Raw genomic sequence first — 12,186 nt, 5'->3', positions numbered from 1 at the left:
GGTCCGTGGTTTGATTCCCGGCGAAGGCTTTGCTAATTTTTCATCTCTTTTGCTTACAAAAATATCTAATGTCTCTACAGTGGCGCCCGAACTAAAAGGGTGTTGGATGATGATTCTCCGTACCCAGGATTTGCCGATTGGTCCCCTAAAAACCCGAGTCGCCCTTTAGAAGGGGGGAGTATATAAAGTATTTCTCCCGCCTTCCTAGCGTGCCTTCGTGGTGTAGTGGTTCTGCACACTGGGCCGGTATTCCAGAGGTCCGTGGTTCGATTCCCGGCGAATTGATTGCTCAATTTTCATACTGCCTGCTTCCAAAAATATACCTAATGTCTCCACAAATTAATCTCAAGTATTGAAAGTTAGTGTTATCGGAATAAAAGTTTTCTTAAAAACAATGCAGTTTTATTTATTTTCATTACATGAAAAGAAATACCATTAGTTACATAATAAAACACAATTAATAAAAGGGTTTTAGACAGCAAGCTTTTATTTAAAATACCATTCGTTACATAATAAAATACAATTAAAGAAAGGTTTTTAAGCAGCAAGCTTTTATTTCAAGTGGATATGATAATTACTGCACATTAAAAACAACTTATCATATCATATAGCATATACCCACATCCCTCAACCAGCTTAAGAGTCCTTACCCAGACTTTATTTTCGCAATCGTTGATCGTAGTCATATACTACTTCCAATGACATGTTTTAAATGACGAAAATATTCTTGTTTTGGCAATGTCAAATTAAAAAAAGAAATTTGGACAAACAACAAAATCTAACTTTGAATGCGGTCTTCCAATTGCTATATTTATATTTGGGGACATTTTATACTCGTCATGAAAAAATAAAATTATAAGAAGTTTGACTTTCATACGGCAAATTAATGGCATATATTTTTTATTTTTTTATTTGCAATTTTTAATGATCTTTTCAACTTGCCTGGATGGATTGGTTCATTCAGTTAGAATCATTCGAGGGAATAAGTTTACATGAAGTGCTGTAATATATATTTTAATTTAGTGAACCTTTCCTGTCTTATCTCGCTTCAACTTACCCTACCAGAACTCTCTACCAGAATAAGTTTTCAGAATTGCGTTGAATGCAAATGAGGATGAGAATAGTATTTAAAACAAGTTCACCTGACTTTGACAGAGACAGTTAGGGTTCCTGAGTAGTGCGCGTTTGTCTTTCGGATACGTTTCTCTAATCAGTTGTTACGCTCGGCCGTATTATGTGCCTTTTGATAGTTCGCCGGCTAATTTAAGATTACGGGTCAACTACTTTAGAATTGTGTTAGCTTCGGCTAAATCTCTTAGTTGGTCATTAGTTAGTTAGTTATTTCGTACTTATTGAGAAGACTGTTAATCTTATTTTGAAGCAAATAAAGGGTAATTAACCCTTCTTGAGTTTTCCAGTTCTATTCTTTGAAACAAGTGATTATTGCTTAATACTTCAGTAAGTTCCTCGACATTTCATTTAACAGGATAAAAGTCAAGAACTCTATAGTGCAACAAAAACTGTGTTTTCATAGTACACGGAGGCCATGTGGTGTCCACTTCAGATTCTTTTTAGACTCAACTTTATACGCATATAAGATAGGGCGTAATTACTTTGTGGGGTTCCACCTTTTTCTATAACAGCTAAATGTGTAGGAACCTCGTGAACAGTTACGCGAATAATCGCTGTACTTCAGGAACAGAGACGTAAACTCAAGAAGGGTTAATTACTCTTTGTTTATCAAAATAAGAATCAAAAAAATCGGCCACTTTCTCAGGGCGTACAGCAAAGCCTCCACTTGGGCTTGAAGACAAAGTAATAAGAAATAAGACTTATCTAATCTTAACTTAAAAGATATAGTTGAAGCTACCAAAATTCCAAGTAGTTGCCTCCTAAATATCGAATAAGTTAACGAAGCCATCAAAGGTTTGAAATAAGGCCGAGCGTTGTAACAGCTTAAAAAGACGTAGTCAAAAGTCGAACGCGCGCTAGTCAGAAACTCTGAGGATCTCTCTGGAAGTCAGTGGAACTTCGACTTAAATACCGTTCTTGCTCATTTGCATTAAACGCGATTCTAAAACCACATTCTGGTGGGAAATTCTCTCTCAGGGTTTAATTTCTAAGATTAGAAGTGCCGGAGCCCTATGGAAGACCGTCAGCAAAGAGGAACAAGAGTAAGTAAATAAATAAAATGACTATTAAACTCATTAATAATTTTAAAATTAAATAGTTAATTATTATCAAATTAATTAATAGCTATTTAATTAATGTTTATAAATTGTTATTTAATCAGTAATTATTATATAACTAATTATAGTTTAACTGATGATTATTAGATAATTAATTAATTATAATTTAATTGATAATTATTAGATAATTAATTAATTATAATTTAATTGACACTTATTTCATTGATAATTATTAGATAATTAGTTATTATTTATTGGAATATTTAGGCCCACCAGCGGCCGAGCGGTAACGTCGCTGAACACTGGTAGTTCGGTCCGAGGTTCGAATCCCGCGAACGGGCTGGCTGTATGGGCGTTTTCGTGGTTTTCCCCATGTGTAACGTGTATACGAGCCAGTTTCCCTTAGAAAGTCCTCCACGAAGGCATCCCTCCTCTTAGGCAGATAGCCCTCGTGTGCTTTGCCATAATTAAATACACCAACACCATATTGGAATATTTAAAGATTGAAGTAATTAAATAATTAAAATTAAATAAAATGTAAGGATATAAACTGAAATTTAATAAGCGATTTTTAATATAATTTTATTGTCAAAATAAAATTTCTACTGAAAGTGTTATTCAGTTACATAAAAGAAGTGCCGCAGCCTTCTTATTCAGGGCTCCGGTGCGTTCCGGCAAGAATTATGATTTATTACAAAAACTAAGAAGCACCGGAGCCGAGATCCGGTGGGTTCCGGCCCATTTTAAGCTCTGATCGTAAGGGGGGGGGAGGAAATTCTTTTATCATCACAACAATTAAATATACTTGTAGCTGATGAAAATTCCAGGGCGAAACAGAATGAGTGTATGAGTGGGTGGAAACAAACAAAAATGAGGGGAATCTTGCTGAGAGAGAACGTTCTCTTTGACCGCGGCTTTCTGCTGATATAATTAAAGCCATCAAGCAGATGTGTGTCAGGGGTTAAATGAGTCCTGAATCTGACTCCTAAGGATGAATGTAAAGTTGCTGGTTACGCTTTCCCCGCTATTAGTGGATACTGTGTATACGATGTATAGGACGTGCTTGAGCACTTTATCTCAATATTTCACTCTTATTGTACTCGCTTCCACTTCAAGCACATTTACGAACACAAATTTTCCTTCCTGCGAGGATAACTAACTGTAAGCCTCGATAACAATACACTCGATACGATGGCATGGCGAGAAGTTTACGCGTTCCTAAACAAACTCCCCCAAATTTATTGCCCTTCTTAAAGGAAAAGGTTTCCGCATGTGAGTGAGGGGACTTTACTTGAACGTCTGATGTTCTCATATGTTCGTATTTCTAGGGAAATAGAGTATTGCAAAGTCTGCTTATTGTTAAACTAAAACGTTACGAATTCTAAATTTTTTTCTCTTTAAATTGTGGTTGTTTTACAAAAAGAAGTACCGGAGCTCATCTTATTTAGGGCTCCAGTGCGCTCCGGCTAAAATTGTAATTTATCTTAAAAATTAAGACGTACAAGAGCCGGGATCCGGCGCAAGTAACCTGAATTTAGGAGGGACAGGAAAATAGCTTTAACTAAAGATAACTGTTAAAAACTTAGGATAAACCTTACAACTTACAAATTAAACACATTATGAAACTAACACAAAGTTAATTCTTACCTCCTTTAGCCCTGAGATGCCCAAGAAGGTATCCATTTGACCAGCAGCAGACATTTGTTCTGTGTCTTCGCCTGAATTCAGCGAACAAAATTTGAATTAATCCTAATAAAACCATCTTATTATACATTATTATAAGATATAATATTCGAGGAAACCCAAGCAAATGACATTACCAGTGGCAGAAGATCGAATGGCAAATTTTCGGGACTGGAAGTTTCCTCCGAAAGTCTTTTTTAAACATACTTCAATGGCTTCCCGGGTTTCTCGAGGAAACTCGGTTATCGTAATATCTGAGCATAGGCTAAAATCAAGCGAAGAAAGTTGTGTTATGTCAGATGAATACTGTTAAGAGAAAGAACTAGCTATTATTTAAACGACTTACTAATGAAAAGTATGATTACCTTTCACAAACTTTTTTGACATTTCCTTCAGTTTTACCACTATTTAAACAAAGAAAAAATAAAAAGAAGAATTAGAAAGTTAGAGGTTTGTTCTGATTTCATGCCAATAAACGATTTAAAGATATGAACCAAAGTGCATAGGTCAGTGTTTGTCAACTGTTGAGCTAAAAAATCATTTGAATTATTGAGTATTTTTATAATTAAAATGATTCTACTCGGATTTATTAGAATCTGTTCTCGCTGACATACGTCGTTAAACTTGGCACATATATATATGTTACGGTGAAACACCGAAATCTGGAGAATGTCGACTTTCCCAGGTGAATGTCAACATTCACATAGTCTCTTGGTGTATGTCCGAAATATTTTCCAAATACTCTTATTTCTGACTTAACCGGTCAATGTCGACATTCACCATGTATTAATGGTGAATGTTGAACATATAACAATATTACATTTTTTTCTCCGTCATTCAGTCGCGAATAAACGCACTTGAAACTTGAAATAAGAACTTAAGAACATGAGAACCTAAAACACACAATACATTCAAAATGAGAAAGGAAAATAATAGAAGTTAAAAACTTACTTAATTATACAGTACGTTCTAAATGAGAAAATAAAATAACAGTCATAAAAAACTTACTAAATTATGTGATTCAAATCTTATTTATTGCAACAACTTAAACTATTATTGCACTTTATGACCTCTCTTTTCGACTTTCACCAGAGCATATCTGTGATTGTCGACATACACCGGTGAGAGTTCGAATATACAAGAATGTAGTGAAATATTCGGTCTTTCACCGACGTATTTGGTGAATGTTGATATTCTCCGATGAAAGTCGACATTCTCCAATTTCGGTCTTTCACGGTAACATATGTTTTATATAGACCATGAGAAAATGAAAACTGCAGTAAAAGTACTAGTTCGTATTTAGACACTACTATGAGGTGCTTTGATTTTGAATTCATACAAATTAAGAACCCAAGGATCCAAGTATTAATTTTTTCGGAGTGCCTTTGTTATTTATTTTATTTATTACTGTTACCAATTTTGTATTTAGTTAGATATTTTTCGTAGAATTATAATTAAAATTGTTTTATTTCCCCGTGCAATACAGCCCGTGACAAATTTTAAGAGAAAGCTACGCCGGAAAAGTAAAAAATAGAAGATTAAGTGCACTTAACATTGAATAAAGGGTAATCTCGGTAATTTATATTTAATTTGAATAAATGTAACTGACTACTATGTCAGCTGTAACCGTAATTCTACTCTTTTGACTCTCCAGAAATCTCGAGAAGCAGAAATTACTAGAATCTCTCGCAACTGATTTAAAGCGATAAAAACGCCAGGTTCAGATGCAGAGATGATGCAGATGATGCTGAGTTCAGATGCAGAGAACATCTGAACTCAGTTGTTTAGTCAGCTGCTGTCGTTATTGTTGATCGGATTAGTTTTCTGTGCGCTGTGGATTGCGTTCTATTTAACGTTTTGGTAGTTTAAAGTATAGTTACTGATTATATTGCGTGATATTGTACGAATAATTCTGAGGAAAATTCCAGCGTTTTGTTATATTTCTTATGATAAGAATAAATTTTATTAACCTTTTATCGGATTTGTGCATTCAGTTTCTTACGAATCCGTAAGCACGCAACAATTTTACAATACAAACTTGGCCACTTTGATATTTGGCCACTAAGACATTTGACCTTGATCCTTTTCCTAGTACTTAAGAACAATAGAATTAAAAGATAATAGGTGCAGTGCCTTCGTCAATATGCTCCTTATCCATGGACTATCCAGAGTTACAAAGAGTACAGAATAAATGTAACTGACTACTATGTTAGCTGTAACCGTAATTCTACTTTTTTTCCTTTCCAGAAATCTCGAGAAGCAAAAAATTTTAAAAACATGGGCCTTAAGACCAATTTTAAAAAGATGGGCATTCAGATAACCGTGCCCAGTCAAAAGCGAAATAACGCCACGGTTGCAAGACGAGGAAAATCTGGAATAATTGACTTTGAATTAGCCAGGCACTTCCAGACCTTTCCTTTAGCTTCATTTGATAGGTAGGAGGCAAATCTCCTCTTGTAAAGGGGTCGTTTTAGATAGGGTCATAGAAGAGTCCAGTATAGTGTAACAAATATTTATTAACAGATTTAAGTTACACACGGACATTACATTTAACTTTAAGAAAAATTACAGAGCAGCAGTCTGGTACAACCTATCAAGTGGGAGCCTTGGCTTTCACTGAAATACTTCTCTGGCTAATCACCAGAGGGCAGCCTTGTTGTCACAGTTAGTCCAACAGTTTATGTTAAGGGATTGGTTACACTCTTAAATTCTAATTTAATTAGGAGTTTTGCAGAGTTAAGAGTCAGATGGTGTAACGTGACAGGCCTCCTCGTGGTGCAACCTGGTTAACACTAAATTTGTTACAACGTTGCCTCGCTTCCTTGTTCTTTTGAGCATTTGGATTCTATTACATTATGGTAAGGAATGGGCTACGAATCTTGAAGAAGAATACCGGTGGCCTTTCCCAGAATAAGAAGTGCCTTTGCTATACCAACTACTTGCTCATCATAAAAATTAATTAAGCAGAAATAGGAAAAAATATAAGACGACGTTATATTGAGAGAGTGCTGGTTCAGTAACAGAGACCTATTATTACCTCTGTGTAACTGCTCTTATTGCGTTCCTCATATAAGATAATGTTGATAAAAATATAAGACGACGTTATATTGAGAGAGTGCTGGTTCAGTAACAGAGACCTATTATACCAACCAATATACCTATACCAAGTACTTGCTCATCATAAAAATTAATTAAGCAGAAATAGGAAAAAATATAAGACGACGTTATATTGAGAGAGTGCTGGTTCAGTAACAGAGACCTATTATTACCTCTGTGTAACTGCTCTTATTGCGTTCCTCATATAAGATAATGTTGAAGGCTCTCATTTTATGACTGAGTGTAATTTTTAATACTGTTGCGTGCGTGCTGGTTCGTAATAGATTGAATGTACAAGTCCGATAATAGGTAAATAAAGTTTATTCTTATCAAAAGAAATATATTAGAACACTGGAATTTTCCTCAGAGATATTCGTACAAGTGTTCACAATATCACGCAGTATAATCAGTAGTTATACTTCAAACTACTAAACATGTTAAAACACGACGCAGTGCAAAGCGTATCTAAAGAGAAAGCTAATTCGGATTTCTCATTTCAAGCGAATATAACAACTCCAACAGTAACTAAGCAACTAAACTCAGGCTCTCCCTCTCCGACCTTTTATAGTTTTCAACCGGTCGCGAGAAATTTCTAGTACTTTCTGCTTCTCGAGATTTCTGAAGAGCAATAAGAGAACGAATTACGGTTACAGCTAATATAGTGGTCAATTACATTTATTCAGTTTCAATAAAATTCGTAACATTATATTATTATTATTTTATATTTTTTAATTATGTAATGTCCGACTCACGTAAACTAATTACATTTTGCACGGAACCGTGGATTTTCAAGTTACTACCATAGCTTCCCTTTGCCACTTTTGCACAACAAACACACTAGTTAACTCAAGTGATATGCCTTCATTGATGAAAATTTTTACTCAGAAGTACTGCGGGGCCTTTCAGTTTAGTAAAGCAAGGAACTGCAAATGAAAGATATTAACAGTGAAACCATAATTTCTGCAATACAACTCCTATTATATTTACGATGTTAAAACATAATTTATCAATATGAAAATTAGTGTCATAATTTTTACTTCCTTGTACGAAGTAAAAAGGAAGTATTGTAATCGCGAAAAGGTTCAGGCAGCATATTTCAACGAAAATATCCATTTTGACCGCTATCGAATGCAATTTAACGATGTTTTTGCGTGATATCTGTACGTAAGGACAGAATAAAATACTCTTTTCCTTCAAAAAAATTATAAAACTGCTTTAAAATGAATTCTGAAGAGAATTTTTCGTGGCGTCTGTACGAACGTGTACGTACGTATCTCGCATAACTCAAAAACGAGTAGCCTCAGAACGTTGAAATTTTGTATATAGGACTGCTATAACATGTAGATGTGCACCTCGTATTTCGGTTGCAATCGGCCGCACCAAACGTATATAAATATATTTATATATATATCCACTCGGTTACCCGGCTCAGTGATCTCAGTTTCTTTACTCTTATATGTTTGTAAATTGTACATTGTTTGCTTTAAAAATGATTGAATTATGTTGTTCTTATCTTCGGGTTAAGGTTTTTATGCCTTTCGTAATTCTGGAAGCAATATTTGTACAATTATCAACAATTTAAAAGCTGTTTAAGTGCGGTTAAGTTTTAAATAACATGGCGGACATATTTGTTTACATTTGAAACAGCAGAATTGTAGATTTGTTGCCAATCTGGAGAGACTAAGCTTCGCAACAACAAAAATAACGCCTTCATTTATTATTGCGAATTAAATCATGCTTAATCTTTTCTGGAATTTTTTCGGGGAAATAAGTGTTTAAGATTTACTTAATTTTTAATAATTAGTAATTTAATTTTTAATAATTAGTAATTTTTAATACAGATATTTTGAGCTTTTATGTATTTTTGTCTAGTCGCGAAGTGAAAACTGAATTAATTGAATGAGAAATACTCAATCGTCTGTCTGTGAAAAACTGTTTCTTTTTTTATTTTGTGTACTTAATTTCTTTTTTACATCGTTCTAGCCTTATTATAGTATTTGAAAAGAACATGTGGCAACGATTAGATAATTCTTTAAATGATATACATTTTGTGCATTCTGAGTTATAATATGAACGAAATATAATACTGTTAAGTGAACCTAGTGCCAGAGTGTCGCTATGTTAAACAAATAGAGTGAATTTTAAAGAATGCCTTTATTCTATTGTGGTTTATGCGCTGTCGGCGAAGTAGATTTAATTGAATCCAATAAGTTTAAAAGAAATGCGAGAAACAAATGCGTATAATTTAATATTCCGTACATGGAAGTCATGTGGTGTACACATCAGATTTTTTTAGATGTGTTACAGTTAATTAGAATAAGAATTGGTTATGTAAATGCTTTTATTTGTGATGCTCTATGGTCTATGAGAACAAACAAAAAAAAATTATACTTTATTTCAATAGTTATATTGGTGAAAATTATACGATTAAATTTTTATGATTACAGCCTTTTTCTCCTTGAAAAATCAATAAGTAATAGCCTCTCGCATACAAAACATACTTACTAAAGGACATCTTCCAGCTTTTCAATTTTAGCAAGGATCTGTTTCGTAACAAAACTTTGGTAAGCCGATGTGGTCACAACGATACCGTTGGGAACTATGAACTGTAAAAAATAAATTTACTCTTTATGTTTGCATTATAACTTACAAAGCTGTTTTCTATTAAAATTAGCAGTAAAATCAGAACAGCCTGACTCACCGTCTGAAGATCCTTGCTTAAGTATGTTAATTTTCCCAGCGATGAACCTTTTCCTCCCGTTACTTCAGGTGCTTGACATACCTCATTTGAGAAAGAGATTGCTAACGGTGGCACTAATCGAAAAATTAACAATAATTATATTCAAAGCAAATTTTTTCATCGCCCTCTAACATGAACATTTACGGATCTAGACAATTTTTACTTCCTTGTTCGAAGTAGAGGAAGTATTGCAATCGCGAAAAATTTCGAATGTCACATTTCAAAGAAAATATTCATTTTGACCGCTCTCGAATCTATTTAGACACCCTTTTTCTGCGTGACATCTATACAGACAGAATAAAGGACTCATTGTTTTCAAAACGGTTTGTAAAATGGATTCAGAAGAGATTTTTTTCGTAACATCTGAACGTATGCAAGTATGTACGTATATATCTCGCATAACATAAAAAGGTTTAGCCGCAGATTGTTGAAATTTTGTACATGGAACTGCTAGAGCATGCAGTTGTGCATCTCCCTTTTTGTTGCAATCGGCCGCTCGATATATACTCCCACTTTCTTACCCGGCTCGGTGAACACTGTGTTTTTATTCTTATAAGTTGATAAACTGTGCACTTATAGGAAGTGAAAACTTACCACTTCTTTAAGTTGGTAAACTGTTCAATATAATTCAATCCTTTAAAAGTGATTGAATTAAGTTGTTCTTATGTTCTGGTTAAGGCTTTATGTCTATAGTTAATCTGCATGCAATAATTGTAGAATTATCAAGAATTTTATGTTTAAGTGTTGATTTAAGCCTAATGAAGACGCCATTTGTGTGCATTTGACATTCTTAGAAGGATAATGAATTAAGTTCTTTGGTGCACAAACTTCAGTGTCTTTCTTTCCAGTGGGACCAAACTTTAACTCTCAGTTTGTGCACCGAAAATTTTGCCTTCTTGTTCGTTGGCCGAATTGTTTATTTTTGTGTACATACTCTAATTTTAACTATGAAAATATTTAAAACTTTTTTAACTGTATCTGGTGTTTTAGGTTTTTCTGTATTTTACAATTTTTTATGAAGATGCTTTGAGTTTTTATGTATTGTTGCATTGCGGCAAAGTGAGAACTGCACTGAAATGAAATATATCTCGAATGAAATTTCGAGTAAATAAGTTTAGATGAAGTGCAGCAAAAAGTCTGTGTTATCTAATAGGCCGTACACATAGATATAGTAGCATATACGCATAGATTAGTATTACTATGTTTGTAGCCGTACAAAGAACTCATGTGGTGTCCACATCAGATATTTCTCTTCTGTAGGAGTGGTCGCTTGACAAAAGACATGAGTGTAGCTAAGATTTAATTCCGGGATGGGCAAGGACAAGTTGTGACTTTTAGTTAAAACCACCGCTTTTGTTGCTGTAGTTTTTATTTGTAAACTGAAACTTCAGTTATCGGAGCTATAACTCCTTCAGCTCTTCCCTAAATACGGACATGACAGAAGTGATATTCAGCGCCGTAGAGGTAAGATGGAAATAGTGTGACTACCAGCAGCCTTTGCCTTTATGATCATTTCCCCCGCTCTCAAGTTTTTCTTCTTCGCCTTTTTTTAATCGGCCCATTCGGACTGCTTTTATATGGAACTTTATCCCCCCTTTTTTTTCACTGTTTTAAGCATCCTGTAAAAACATCGCTTTATAAATAAGCTAAAAATGTTTTGTCACACTATTATCTCAATTAAACCTTAAGAGTATAAGCAAGTTTGAAACAATACAGTTGTAAGGATTGTGTTAATTTTATTAACAGTTAAATTTTAAGTTAAAGTTCCTTTTCTGTCAAATTCTTAACTTAAACTTACTACTTCCGGCCAGAACGTAGTTTTGGAATTTGCTGAATATTTAATGAGAAGGAGCGGTATTTAAACCACGAAGTTACTTACCGAGAAAGAGAGAGAAACAGAGTTTCTGAACTACGCGCGTCTGCCATTTTTGGCCGCTCTCTCTCTCAAAGCTATTTTTACGCTCGGCCGTACTCAGGCCCTTGCTAAGCTTCGTAGTAAAATAGGTTAAGGGGCCAACTCACATTGAACCTTGATAGCTTTGGCTATACTTAGTTAGTTAATCTTAGTTTTAGTTTAATTCTTAGTCTTTAAGTTCAAGTCCAAAGTGCGGACTTTATTTGTTCACTCCCAGGCGGAGTTTTGTGAAATCTTATAGAAATAATAAAGGGTTATTTACCCTTCTCTCTTGTTGTTTCCTGTCTTCGAACTCTAGCGATTATTCGCTTATCAGTTCCTAGGTTCCTCACTTCCAACATTAAATTAGAATTTCAAGTGAGGGACCTTACACAGTGAAACCCCGAATCAGGAATTTAATTCGTTCATTGACCGAAAAAATCGTAAACCGAAGCAATTAAGCAATTTTCACCATAGGAATTAATATAAAATGGAGCGTTGTATCTCCTCGAGTGTGTCCACCCTAGCATTTTAGCGCTGGGTTCTGAAACATATAAAACTAACTATTCACAGAATTTTCCCTT

At 34.4% G+C, this 12,186-nt stretch overlaps 1 protein-coding gene across 7 annotated transcripts in view; it reads right to left on the bottom strand.

Moving 5' to 3' along the window:
* The window catches only part of LOC118193483 (uncharacterized), a 180,881-nt gene that overhangs the window by 94,809 nt on the left and 73,886 nt on the right, over positions 1 to 12,186 (bottom strand). For all 7 annotated transcript variants that reach the window (XR_004758921.2, XR_004758920.2, XM_085812562.1 and 4 more), the window contains exons 12-16: positions 9,670 to 9,782; positions 9,474 to 9,574; positions 4,238 to 4,276; positions 4,010 to 4,137; positions 3,837 to 3,907 (exon numbers count right to left, since the gene is read on the bottom strand). Coding sequence is in view for 5 of the 7 variants with exons in the window: in XM_085812562.1 (XP_085668688.1) it covers positions 3,837 to 3,907; positions 4,010 to 4,137; positions 4,238 to 4,276; positions 9,474 to 9,574; positions 9,670 to 9,782 (452 nt within the window). In the remaining 2 variants the exon portion in view is untranslated. The remainder of the gene's footprint in view (positions 1 to 3,836; positions 3,908 to 4,009; positions 4,138 to 4,237; positions 4,277 to 9,473; positions 9,575 to 9,669; positions 9,783 to 12,186) is intronic.

Source organism: Stegodyphus dumicola, chromosome 3, assembly GCF_044657685.1.
Source record: "Stegodyphus dumicola isolate Sdum_Otavi_A_Nest chromosome 3, ASM4465768v1".
NCBI classification, from domain to species: Eukaryota; Metazoa; Arthropoda; class Arachnida; order Araneae; family Eresidae; genus Stegodyphus; species Stegodyphus dumicola.
This window is presented reverse-complemented; position numbering and strand designations above follow the sequence as displayed.